The sequence below is a fragment of the Lissotriton helveticus genome, chromosome 1_1 (genome assembly GCF_964261635.1).
Source record: "Lissotriton helveticus chromosome 1_1, aLisHel1.1, whole genome shotgun sequence".
In the NCBI taxonomy this organism is placed as follows: domain Eukaryota; kingdom Metazoa; phylum Chordata; class Amphibia; order Caudata; family Salamandridae; genus Lissotriton; species Lissotriton helveticus.
Genome location: NC_136057.1, coordinates 1,334,048,995 through 1,334,061,492, shown reverse-complemented (window position 1 = coordinate 1,334,061,492; position 12,498 = coordinate 1,334,048,995). Strand labels below are relative to the sequence as shown.

The 12,498-nt window shown below is 44.4% G+C and overlaps 1 protein-coding gene across 2 annotated transcripts in view; it reads right to left on the bottom strand.

Moving 5' to 3' along the window:
* The window catches only part of CAMSAP3 (calmodulin regulated spectrin associated protein family member 3), a 267,765-nt gene that overhangs the window by 25,144 nt on the left and 230,123 nt on the right, over positions 1-12,498 (bottom strand). For both annotated transcript variants that reach the window (XM_078682487.1, XM_078682477.1), the window contains 2 exons: positions 4,926-5,062; positions 4,427-4,653 (listed from right to left, as the gene is read on the bottom strand). In XM_078682487.1, the coding sequence (XP_078538613.1) occupies positions 4,427-4,653; positions 4,926-5,062 (364 nt within the window). The remainder of the gene's footprint in view (positions 1-4,426; positions 4,654-4,925; positions 5,063-12,498) is intronic.

The following is a 12,498-nucleotide window of genomic DNA, read 5'->3' as shown; positions in this document are numbered from 1 at the left end:
ATTCCAAGCCATCAAAAAGGTGCTCCTCCAAGACACAGTCATGGCCTACTTCAACCTGGCAAAAGAATTGGAGTTGGTGATCGATTCCATCCACATTGGATTCAGAGCGGTCCTGATGCAGCATGCAGGAAACTATCACTGGGACCCTGTGAGTATGCCAGCAAAGATCTCCCCAATACTGAAAAGCGCAATGCGGACATTGAAAAGGAAGCCCCCACCATCAAGTTGGACTGCCACCACTTCCATCTATATCTGTATGGCCGCCCGTTCCGAGTCATCATGGACCATAAGCCGCTGATACCTCTTTTTGCAGGCACTGCGCCATACCCTTTGCCCTCTGAATCAAGAAGTGGGTGCTGCAGCTCCAGAAGTACCAACTTGACTGTGGTTTACTGACCAGGCTGTGACAATCCCACTGACTACCTCTCTAGACATCCATGACAGGTGGCAAATGGCCCATCCAGCCCCTCATTCGCAGCAGATGAATAAGTCCATCGATTGTCATAGCTCGCTTGCCCCAAGATGATCACCCTCCAGGACATTACCGATGCCACTGCATCAGATCTTGGCATCCAAAGAACATGGGGAGCTGCCACCTCCGTTAAGTGGAAGGACTTCCTTAGGGATCTTGGGAAGCATGACGTCAATCAACGCAACCTATCTGCCCTCTGGAATGTCCACCATGAACACACCACAAACCAGGGCTCCTCCTCAATGGCCATCGAATCGCCATTCCTCCCTCGCTGCGAGAGTCACTCTGGCACACACAGGTAAGCAAGGCTCCACAAAATACAAAGCACTGCTAAGGTGAAAGGTCTGGTGCTGTGCTCTGGATACTGAGGCAGACAATATGGCTGGGTCATGCCACTGGTGCCAAACCAGCAAGCTGCCAGAACGACAGCCCGAATGACTGACTATCCATCAATGAATCAAGTGGTACTTGTGCAGCTTATGACCAGAGAGGGTATCCAGGTGCTGTGCTGCGGGTGTCAGTCGAAAAGCCTGGTCTTGAGTCCCTTCCTAAAGTGGGTCAGCAAGGATGAAGTACAGAGATGGAGGAGAAGGGTGTTCCAGGACTTGGCGGCGAGGTGGGAGAAGGGGTGTCATCCAGAGCGGCAGCGGCAGATATGTGGTATCTGTGCGAGTGTGAGGTGAGTGGAGGGGAGCGGAGGTTTCTGGGAGGTCAGTGGGAATTCAGACAGTGGCTCATGTAGGCGGGTCCTTGGTTGTGGGGGGCTTTGTAGGTGTGTGTCAGAAGCTTGAATTGGCATGTTTCTGGATGGGGGACCCAGTGGTGTTGTTTCAGGTGCTTGGTGATGTGGGTTCTCTAGGGCAGGTTGAAGAACAGTCTGGCTGCTGCATCCTGGATCATCTGGAGTCTTTCCATGAGTTCCGTGGAGGTGCCAGCATAGTGTGTGTTGCTGTAGTCCAGCGGCTGGTAAGGAGGGTCTGCATCACAGTTTTTCTGGTGCTGACGGGGAGCCACTTGAAGACACTGGGGAGCGTGTGGAAGCAGGCTGAGGAGGCTATGTTGACTTGGCGTTTCATGGAGAGTTCAATGTCCAGGATGATGCAGAGGTTGCTGGCGTGGTCTTTAGCGGTGGGGGTGGGACAGAGTTTCTATGGTACAACATCTTCAATTTTGGACCGTGGATCCAAATTGTGAATTTTGGAAGACTACCTCTCGGCCACTGCATTATAGTCCCCTCCTATACCTATTCAAAATTTCCAATTGTAGAGGTACTGCAGGCAACCACGTTTGAACACACCAGGAAGTGTGTCAAAGTTTTTGCTATATTTTGGGCCCCCAAATACCCTCAAGAATGACAAAAGGACCCTGGTCCACAGTACGGACTTCAAGGAGTATCTACAGTTCTTAGTTATAGGCCACAGGAAGATCATGCCCCGCTGGACTCAAGCCAACGGGGAGGTCGAAAGGCTGATGCGCACACTCAAGTCCATACTCATTAGGTACGCACATATTTTCAATGTGGGGGGAAAGAACGCCACAAAACCCTAGGGGCCTACAGGCGCCATCCTCACAGCAAGATTCAGAGGGCACCCGCTGTTGTCATGTTCAGGCGAGCTGTCCAGGACAAAATCCCTGAAGTCGCAACATGGACCCCAGAACCAATTGGCATCATAGCTACTCAACAAAGGAGAACGCAGAAAAAAAGTCAATGCCAGCCAAATATGCGGGGCCAAGAAATTGGACATCCATTTAGGGGACTGGGTCCTGGTGTGAGCGACACCATGGTAGGAAGTTTTGGCTCCCCTTCAAAGCTCGTTCACTCCATGTGAGCACAAGGAAGGGCACAATGGTGACCACCAACAGCAGCTCAGACTGTGTCGCAAGGAATGTTCCAGTTTTCACCAAGTGGCACCAGCCGGCCACCTACAGCTTGGACCAGCAAACTACATACACCCGCCGTAGGTGGATAGAGAAGAGGAGCGGGACCTGGAAACTAGTCATCCAGGCAACAGCCCCACATCACAGGTCTTGGTTCTGACCAACTGTAAAGAAGTCAGACCATAAGGAACATCCAAACAGAACAATTTGCCTCTACCAGCCAGGGGTCACTCGTACCACCGGAGGCCCACCGTTACAAGACCAAAACAGCTCTAGAAGTGTGTGTGTGGGTGTGTGTGTGTGTGTGCGTGTGTGTGCGTGTGTGCGCGTGTGTGCGCGTGCGTGTGCGCGTGCGTGTGCGCGTGCGTGTGCGCGTGCGTGTGTGCGTGTGTGTGTGCGTGTGTGTGTGCGTGTGTGTGTGTGCGTGTGCGTGTGTGTGTGCGTGTGCGTGTGCGTGTGCGTGTGTGTGTGCGTGTGTGTGTGTGTGTGTGTGTGTGTGTGTGTGTGTGTGTCTAGCGCAAGAATGCACCCATCATCCGCACAAGACTGAACTATAATGTCCCAATGGGCACTGTACCTGATACCTGGACTTTGTGTTGTATTTTCTTCTGTTAAGTTTTGGAGGAATGTTTCATGGTGTAGGGAAAAATCTCAAAAAGTGTGAACCCACCTTCCTGGGTTCAGAGACCTGTCTTGTGTTAGGGCTCTTCTAAAAATAAAGAGTGGAGCCACAAAAAATTATAGAGAGAAAAAAATGTTTCTTTCTTGAGTCCCCTCACTCACCGGAGTTTCCTCACGGTGACATGCTTCATCATTGGGGCCATCTCAATTCTCTACGAAAAGGGGCGTGCTGCGACTGGCGAATTACGGAGGAGCACTTAGTTGTGAAGGACTATGTGTAGTGCAAAAAAAGAAGTGAAGTGGAGTGGTGAATGGGAGTAGGGACACAGCCCGGCACCGTAACACACATGTCGTAACACCACATTGGAGTGTTTCCATGCAGACAAGCCTCCGTGTGTTTTTTTCCCTACACCAAAGGCCAGCAGAGGTTGTCTGCCCCACACCACAGACACTTCAATCGATCACAGTGAAATCATTCTCAATATACATGTAAATAGGCGGGAGACTCAATTGTTTTAAGCAAGAAATTGGCTTTATTTGAGCTGTCTCCCACCTGAAATTACAGCTGCTTCAGCAGAAGTCAATGGGGGAAAACACATCCCCTCAATTGTTTTTAAAACCTCCCCTTTTCCTTTTCTAAACTGTTGGCATATTTCACCCACCTTCGCTTACACTGTTAACCTAAGATGAAAGGTAATCTACTGTTACCTGAACCTTTGACTTAAGGGGTGATCAATTTACAAAGAAAGACAATGGGTGGCCATGCTCCGAGAGATCTTGACCCTCCTGTAAGTGAAGCCTTTTACCGGAAGAGACTGTGAATGGCACTAAAACAAGGCAGTCCACACTGCACTAGAATAGTCTAAGCAATTTCCTAACCGTTTTTAAAGCACCTCAGAACCTAGCTCATGTGCTGCCCTTCCCGAAGCCAATATTTTTATAATTTCAACCTAGAATTCGGTTTCCTTTGCTGTGCCTCTGGCATCATGCCAAATTTGGATATAATGGCCATCTATATGATGCCAATGAGTGGAAAGAGGATGTTCCGCCGCATTCGTACTGACATACACTTTAGATCAACAAATATGCCATTCAGACAGCGGTAGTCAGTGCTAGGCTACCACGTCACATTGTGGTAGATGGAGGGGTGCAGTCAGTGCCCTCTGCCTGACTGATGACTATTGACAACTTTAATCCAACCCATCTTGCCTTTTCAACCACCTCCAAACTGTGACTTAGACACACATGGGATGAGACTCCACCTTTCCAGTTTCGGACTAGTCTGCAGGACAAGTGATTTCATAGCCTAGTTCAGAAAAAAGACAGCTGGGCGGAGAGAGGCTAGTTACCACCTTTTCAGAGATGTCACCCTATCTTGATATGAAGATTGCCTCTGCCCCATGATTATCTAGAGGTGTTGTCCAGCACTATACCTAGAGCAACTCAGGATCTTACCTAGTAAATTCCTGACAGGGCTGCGGGAGATCACAGAGTCATCCCGGAACACTGTCTTGGGTCGTCCCTTCTTCACAGCACGCACAGTGGTAGGTTTCTGCCGCAAGACCTTGTCCAGATCCTCCATAATCTTGAGCTGCTGTCGGCGCATGTGCTCCTGGCGGGTGAAGTCGCCACGCCGCGCACTAACTTCCTCTTCCTTTGGCTTCTCTTCCTCCTGCTGCTGTCTGTGGAGCAGAAGAAAAGAGTTAGGTCCTAGGTGACTGGCTCTGCAGACACTCTGGATACGGTCAGGTGTGGGACTGGCAACATGTCATGGGTTAAGAACCTATAAGATTTTAAGACAGACTGGTGCCCACCAAAAGGCCAGTGACTGTGGCTTGTCCAGACTTAACCGGCTCTGTTCTAGATGACACATAACCCTTAATGGACACCATTTTATCCAAAATCTCTTAAGCAGCTCTTTAATCTCTGTATACATCCAAACATGCTCTCCTACTTTTCCTCCTCCTTCTTCAGTTCCTTTTCAGCCTCCAATGACTGCTTCCTCTTCCGGGCCTCCTCCACACGCTTCTGCTGCCTCTCGAGGAGGAAGGCCCGCCTCTGTGCCATCTCATCCTCCGGCTTCCGTTCATCCTGCAGGAGAGAAAATTAGATTGGTTGCCGCTGAATGTTATAGGAGATTGAAATGATCTTATGGAACACATAGCAAAACATTTCATAATAAATGGAAAATAAATTGATGACTGAACTACTAAGGGGAGAGAAGCCTTAAAAAGCAAAGTTTGCAATATTGTCGAGCAAGCTGATATCTACACTAATAGAACCCTAATCCAGTCACCTTTAGAAATAATCAAAAACGGAATGTTGGATCTGCAAAGTCTCATCACAGCAGCGATCTGCCACTGTAGTGGGTGCAACAAATATTTCATGTAAAGTGGTCAAAACAGTTGTTTACTTTTCGTCCTTAGCTGATAAAAAAATATGGCTCAAAGATCATGTCAATATTGTATTGTTCACCAAATCAGACTCAAGAACTTCCACCACTGTGGGTGATCCACAGCTGAAACCATATAGGTAAAGGAGGATTTATATAAAAATAATTTGTCGGATGTCTTCAAAGATAGTAGAGAAGAAAAACATGTCCTTCAAATTATATGTGGAATATGGACACAACAGCTACGAAGAGCAAGGCATATCCATCAGAACACATAAGGCCAAAGACCAATAACATCAGATACAAATTTCTGTGCTAGAGAAACCAAAGGGTCCAAAAATAAATAAATAGCTACCCAGAAAGAAAGAAAACCTCGAAGACATTTTTAAAGCTTATAGAAGTCTGTTGACACCAAAGTACCTACAGAAAAAATACCGAGAACCCACAGAGTCCCCTAACCATTTTCTTTAAAAGATCTAAAAATAAAAAGCCAACAAAACAACCCACAATTTTAGATGTTAGATAGTCACAACATGCATTCACTTGTTGGACGGGTCTGTGTCTGCATGTGAAACTGGCCTTGGAGGACGAGAGGCAGTGTTCATGGACGTGTAATAGTGCATTTTAAGATTGTCTAGGCAGTAGTTTAACAGACTTTTGCATTGACTGAAATGTTCAACAGAAAGTTACTTATAACTACTTACACAGGTCCTCTTTCTGCAACACAAGGTAGGAAAATAATGATGACCTAACTTACACATGCGTGCACTTCAAAAGCATTATGGCCTCGGAGTCGGTTAATAATAGTAGATGTGGTCCTTTACACTCATTTTCCCTTGTGTGCAGCTCGGCCCCATAATGTACTAAGTGTACTGCCGGAACCTGCAGCCAGTGATGCTGCTTCTCCATTGCTTGGGGTGGACCCGAGAATATTTTAATGTTTTACTACATCAGGAGCACAGCTGAAGAAAGTAAAGTTGCAGAGAACTTAAACCTTCTGAAACATGGCTTATGCTTCAACAATCTCATTTCCATATCAGTCTCACAATTTTGTTAGAACCTTGTCGATTTGGTACAGTTTTCTTACAATAAAGCCATTTTGCAGATGGCTCTACTAGACATCACAGGCCATCCCCGTAAAGAATGACTGGTCTGGCTAAAATGCTGGACTAGTAATGCATACTCGTTATCGAAACTCCAGGTCACTGCCACATGTCCTCCGCTATCTCTGAAGGCAAAAACGATTGGAGATCCAATTGCCCTCGATGTCTCACTACTTGCGATCCCTGTGGATCCATGATGGACTTGCAGACGACGAATACTATAGAATTTCCTGGCTGAAGGAAAGGGCTACTATAGGAAATGGACATCTAGCAGTCAACAATAAAATTAAGAATTTCTGTCATGTGAAACTGCTTAAAAATACATAGAATCTGGTACAGGCTTTAGGGATGCCAGAGGTTTTGTATATTTGTTCAAAAGCTTTGGGAGGTGGAAAAGAGGGTAGGCAGATCGAAAGAAGCTCAGTCCAAACAACAGGGCATATTCAAGGGATCAGTGATCAATATTAGACCTGGTAGATAGGGCAGTGAAGTCTTCATGGGGCAGTGCTGGAAAAAATAGTCCCAAAAAGATTTAGGTGCTACAAAGACATTAAATAACCTAGGAGGTCCTCTTCACTGAGTGCCCTTTACAAGCCAAACTAAACATTGCAAATCGCAAAAGGCATACAATGCATTCGAACTTCTAAGCATACACGACTAAGCTGCTACTGTTACTATCAGGTAAACAAGACAGATAAACAGAAGCATAACCATACAGAAATGCAAATAATTGAACCAGGAGCCTAATCACAATTAACCACAAAGAAAGCTCGAGTAATACATGTCAAAATGTAGGTATCTGTGTATTGATATTTTTTAGTGCAAACCTAGTTGAAGAGCAACAGAACACGGTACATAACAGTAACAGGTGCACATTTTTTAATGGATAAAATAGCTAAAATATTGCAAAGCGGAAAAGGCAAAAGAAAGGAGACCCAAAGGAATCCTCAAAATAAGTGAAAGTTATCCACCTTATCGGAGAGAAGAATTCACTGAAGAAGCCCCTATGGTGTGTGCCTGAGACCATTCTCTAGAAAAGCTCTATATTTTAAGGAGATCGTTTACTTTCATATTATTAATTCTGTTCAGTTAATAATCTTTATTTCGATCACCAAGATTATAAAAGCCATTCACAACAGTACACGCAACATTTTGTTAAGAGGGTATACACCCTTTTAACCATAGTGCTTGGCATATATACAAAAGTTCAAAATTGGGGTTCAACAACTTCAAGTCCATATAAACATTATACTCTTATATAAAACTTTTTTTGTTTTTAAAATTAAAAATATTTCTATTTCATAAAAAGTATCATAAAAATAAGCAGTCGATTAAATAGAGTAGAAATATGCTTGGACTCATGAACCATAAAAAGAGCTACATAATATTGTTCGTTATTACACATGTCTAACAGATACACAGCCCCATTTACAACACTAAGTGACTGTGGGCATCCATTACTACAACTGCGCTTATTCAAGGCAGAGGATTTCATTAATCATTGCTCGGCCAATACTAGCAGCAGCCTAACAAATTGTGCACCAACGTTATTCTTTTTGTTGGCTACTAGATTGGATGGCCACAGTGATCTTTAACATTTTGTCATGAATTGACCACATCCAAATTAGAAATTTGGCAGCTGCTTTTACGCACAGTACGTTTGTGTTTGTCAGCAATATTCTCAATGCAATAGTGCTAGACCTGGTGCCCATATTTCAACATAATGGTTTTAACCCTTTGTCCCAGGGGGCCTTACAAGCAGGACAGACAAATAGAATATGTGAATAGGTGGTGTCATATTCTACAGACAAATGGCATCTGCGGCCATTAGAATTATGCCATTTGATGGTGAGAAATTTTAATGGTAATGCACCTACCCGAAATTGGAAATAGAGTCTTCTGTCTCTGGGTTTGGATAGGACATCCTAGTAGGATTCATACTGTGGACAAGGCTTAAACTATGAATTTGCCTGCCAGCATTGCCCTCTCGATGGTTTGTGTACTATTCGTTACGACCATGGACCAATAGAGCTCCTTCATTTCTTTTTTATAGGGGAACTGTTGGACCACTGGGTCATCCCATAAAGGTCTCAAACCCATGTTAACCAGTGTGCTTTTCACCTTTTCCAGCGAGGTTATCTCATTTGAGGTGTCAGCTTCCCAGAGATCTTTGAGTGCACTGGTGTAGTGTGATAACTCGGGAATAGTCCATAGTCTAAGCCAGAATGCTATCTGGCGAAACCTTGCTATTTCATCCAATCTGTTACAACTTAGGTCATAATATAGGGGATTGAGCGGAGTGTTTTGCGGGAGACTGGTAATGCCTCCCATAAATTTATTTTAGGCTAAAACTAATGGTGTTAGGTTGTCATAGCCCCATAGTTCTGCACCATAAAGTACAGAAGCTATGACTTTGGTGTTTTAAATCTTCAATTCTGGCTTTATAGGCTTAGTTAGTTAGGACTTGTGTTTTTTCAGCAATGCACCCGTTAATTGGTGATGCTTTAAGGCCATGGTTTCCAGATACTTTTTTTTTTACCAGGGTGATCCCTAGGTAGTCAAAACGTCAGTCTGATCAAGGTGTTCATTATTTAAAAATACACTCCCCTTAATTGTCCAATGCTTGTGGAGGACCATGAATTTGGTTTTGTTTGTGTTTATCACAAGACAGCGGGCCTTGCAGAATTCTTCAAAGCGCATTAATGCCCGTTGCAGGCAGCTCTGTGTTTTCAAGATGACAAGTATAGACATTTTTATGCCTGCAAGTGAAGGTGCATCGGTTGGGTAGGTGGTAAAATAGTTAACTACCCCATTTATAAATAGTGTTGGGGCCATAACACACCCTTGGCGGACCCCTTTAGATACGGGGAATCGATTTGTATTGTTGCCCTGTATGCCCCAGCACACCTGGACGAAATTCTCATGTAGCCTCGCAACTATGGATAATAGGTCTAATGGCATCCCTGGGTCCTTTAGGACCCACCAAACTTTATTTTGAGGGACCAAGTCAAATGCGGACTTTAAGTCCACAAAGGCAGCGTAGATTCTACCTCCTGCAATCACTACGACATGCGAATATATTAGTAGAAAACGGAATACCTGATCAACAGTGCTCACATGGGTACTGAATCCTGCCTGGAACTGTGTCAATATGTCAACACCAATCTTGCCATTATCTTTTGCATCGAATAAATAAGGCTTATTGGCCTATAGTTGCTGGGGGCTAGATCGGTCGCCTTTTTAGTAAATTGGTAAGATTTCTGGGCCCTGCCAGGATTCAGGAATGGAAGCTCCACTAGCTATTGCGTTAACAGCAATATATACCTTTGCCAAATGCCCCTGTTGTGCAAACATTAATCCGCCGGGATACTGTCTAGGCCCGGTGCTCTTCCTCCAGTTACTGCATGCGCCACTATTTCAATCTCCCCTATATTAAAATGCAATGCTAAATCATGAGGCGGAATTTTAAATGGCTTTTCGATTTACCCCTCTTCATCTACAGAAATTGCGTCGAGAAATAGGAGACCCACATATCTGGGGCTACATGGTTTTGCGGGGACGGTACTTGCCCTCCTCACCCCCATTTGTTCAATTGACAGAAATTTGGGAGATTTTTCCCTGTGCTGGCCTGATAAAGATCTCAACATCTCTAGCTCCACGCCTAGGGATTATTGGTCACCCCTTACGGATTATTTGCTAACCCATCCAGAGGCTCTGCAGTCTATGAATAGGTGGTTGTCATTATATAAAAGTGTAGATAAACGTGGGTAGAAGGTACTGTACTTAGTGGATTGGACAATGTGAATTTACACTAACGTCAAATGATGGACTTGCCTGAATTGGTTTTAATGTATTATTATGTTATGTATACGGTATGGTATGTTATGAAAAGTTTAAATAAAAAAAGATCATCCTATCTCTGTTCGTCCCAGATTTTTTTGGCTTTCAGCTGTGTGGCTTTATACCTCTTGCAGGTTTGTTTGATAGTGGCCAAATCTTTTAGTTTGATTGCTGCGGCCAGTGACTTATATGCTTCTCTACATGCCTTCTTATACCAGCTGGCTTGTTTCTCTTTCAACTTACTGGGATGCCTGAGAAGCTTTAAAAAATATGTCTTTATTTTGCCAAATAGATCTTCATGAGCTCTAATTATGTTTTTTTTTTTTTTTTTTTTTTTTTTTTAACTGTACCTGGGTAGCAGCGGTTTCTAGCTCTGCCAGCGTAATGGTAACATCTGCCCTTGCTAGGAGCTATTGTTCATTTTCCACTATTTTGTTCTATTTAACCCGCCGATTAGGATTACAGAGCGAGGTAATGTTTGTTGTACACTGCGTTGTCTGGGTTGGGACCAAGTTCAGTCTTGGAGCTTTAATTTTTGATATTAGGGAATTATGATCACTTTCTACTCTTTCTTGTACCTCCATCGCTCACTGTAACAATAGCAATGCTGGACTGTCAGAACCGGCCATGAGCTCAGATTCGAGACCCCAAACGTCAGAAGTAGCAGAAGCGCCAACCCCTACACCCAATCCATCTATTATCACGACCAGGGTCACACAAGAAGGCTACATTGATGACCTAAAATCACAGATCAGTAATTTAATGGAGGAGGTCATAGCCCTCAAGAAAACAGTCGGCACACTATTGGATACCCTTAAACTGGTGGCACACGACACCACAAGTATGAAGGACCAATTACTTAGGCTTCCGAAGATCATGCCAAAGGATCAACACATTGGTAACATGGCCTCGAATAGTAGGGTTATACACAGTAACTTAATGGATCCCCAACCACCAAATATAGATGGTCTCCCACCTCAAAAGGGCATCACACACATTACAACATTCTCAAATGGTAACCGAGATAGGTAGCAGCATTTAGAATCTGTGGACAACCATCTTTACCACCCTAGAACCACTCATCCGATGAGGACAATGACACAGGAAGTATGTTATGTTATGTTATGTTAAAGTTTGTCTTAATATAGCGCTCAGCTACTCCAAAGGAGTGTCCCGGCGCTTCATCAGATTGAGAACAGGTGCTTAGGGGCGGGCAGACCAGGCCGAGGACTATTGTACAAAGAGCCATGTCTTTAGCTTTTTCCTAAATTTCACTCCCTCTATGTACACTCCCTCTATGAGCAGCCAAAGGTGCCCAACCCAATAAGACAACTCTTTTTAACTAAAGTCCCAAAACACCCAACTAGCCTAACTAAAGAGGATGAACATTCCCTTATAAACAAATACACACATTGGTTTAGACATGTGAGGAAGTGTAGATCACTTATTAGGCAAGACATAATTTCTGCCAAAAGATCCCCCCCCCCGAACTTATCAAATAGTCTTAGAACCAGTAAATTGGTTCCAAACCACATTGAGGGGTCTCCCCTACGCAAGGTAGATTGATGGTTGTGGAATTCTCTCCAGCAGCCTCATTCGGATAAGTTTTTGGAGGCTGGTAGGGAGGTCTCTGGTCGTCGGCTATTTCCCCGTAGTAGTAGTAGTAGATTAGCCGATCATCCAATTCCCCCTATGGACAGAGAAAGTACTGAGGGCAACTCGTGTGAATCAATAGGGCTCATAGAGCAGTCATTTCCCTTGGAATTAGCCCAGCTATCATATTTCATGGAACATTGCAGGCTTGCAGTAAAAAATAGATTCCTTTGACTGGTCTGATTTAATCAAAGCCCAAGACATCTACTTGTTCCTTGAAACATGGTCCACAAACCCTATCCATCGTCCAGGCTACCTCAACTTTCATAAACCGGCAACCCAAGGACAGAGGGATAGAGCATTAGGAGGGCTAACAATTTGGGTAAAATTGGACTCGCGTTATAGAATCCAGGAAGTCTGTATTGATAGCCTGGATATCATGGCCATTTGTATACAGACGAGCTCTCATGAACAAATAATAGTCCTTAATGTTTATGCAAGAGGTCTTTTAGGTAGAAGACTGCCTCACAGTTTCCATTCTAGAGGACTTCTTGGAAAGTAAGCCTGGAACTGCAAATTTTGTAATTGCATGGGGATTT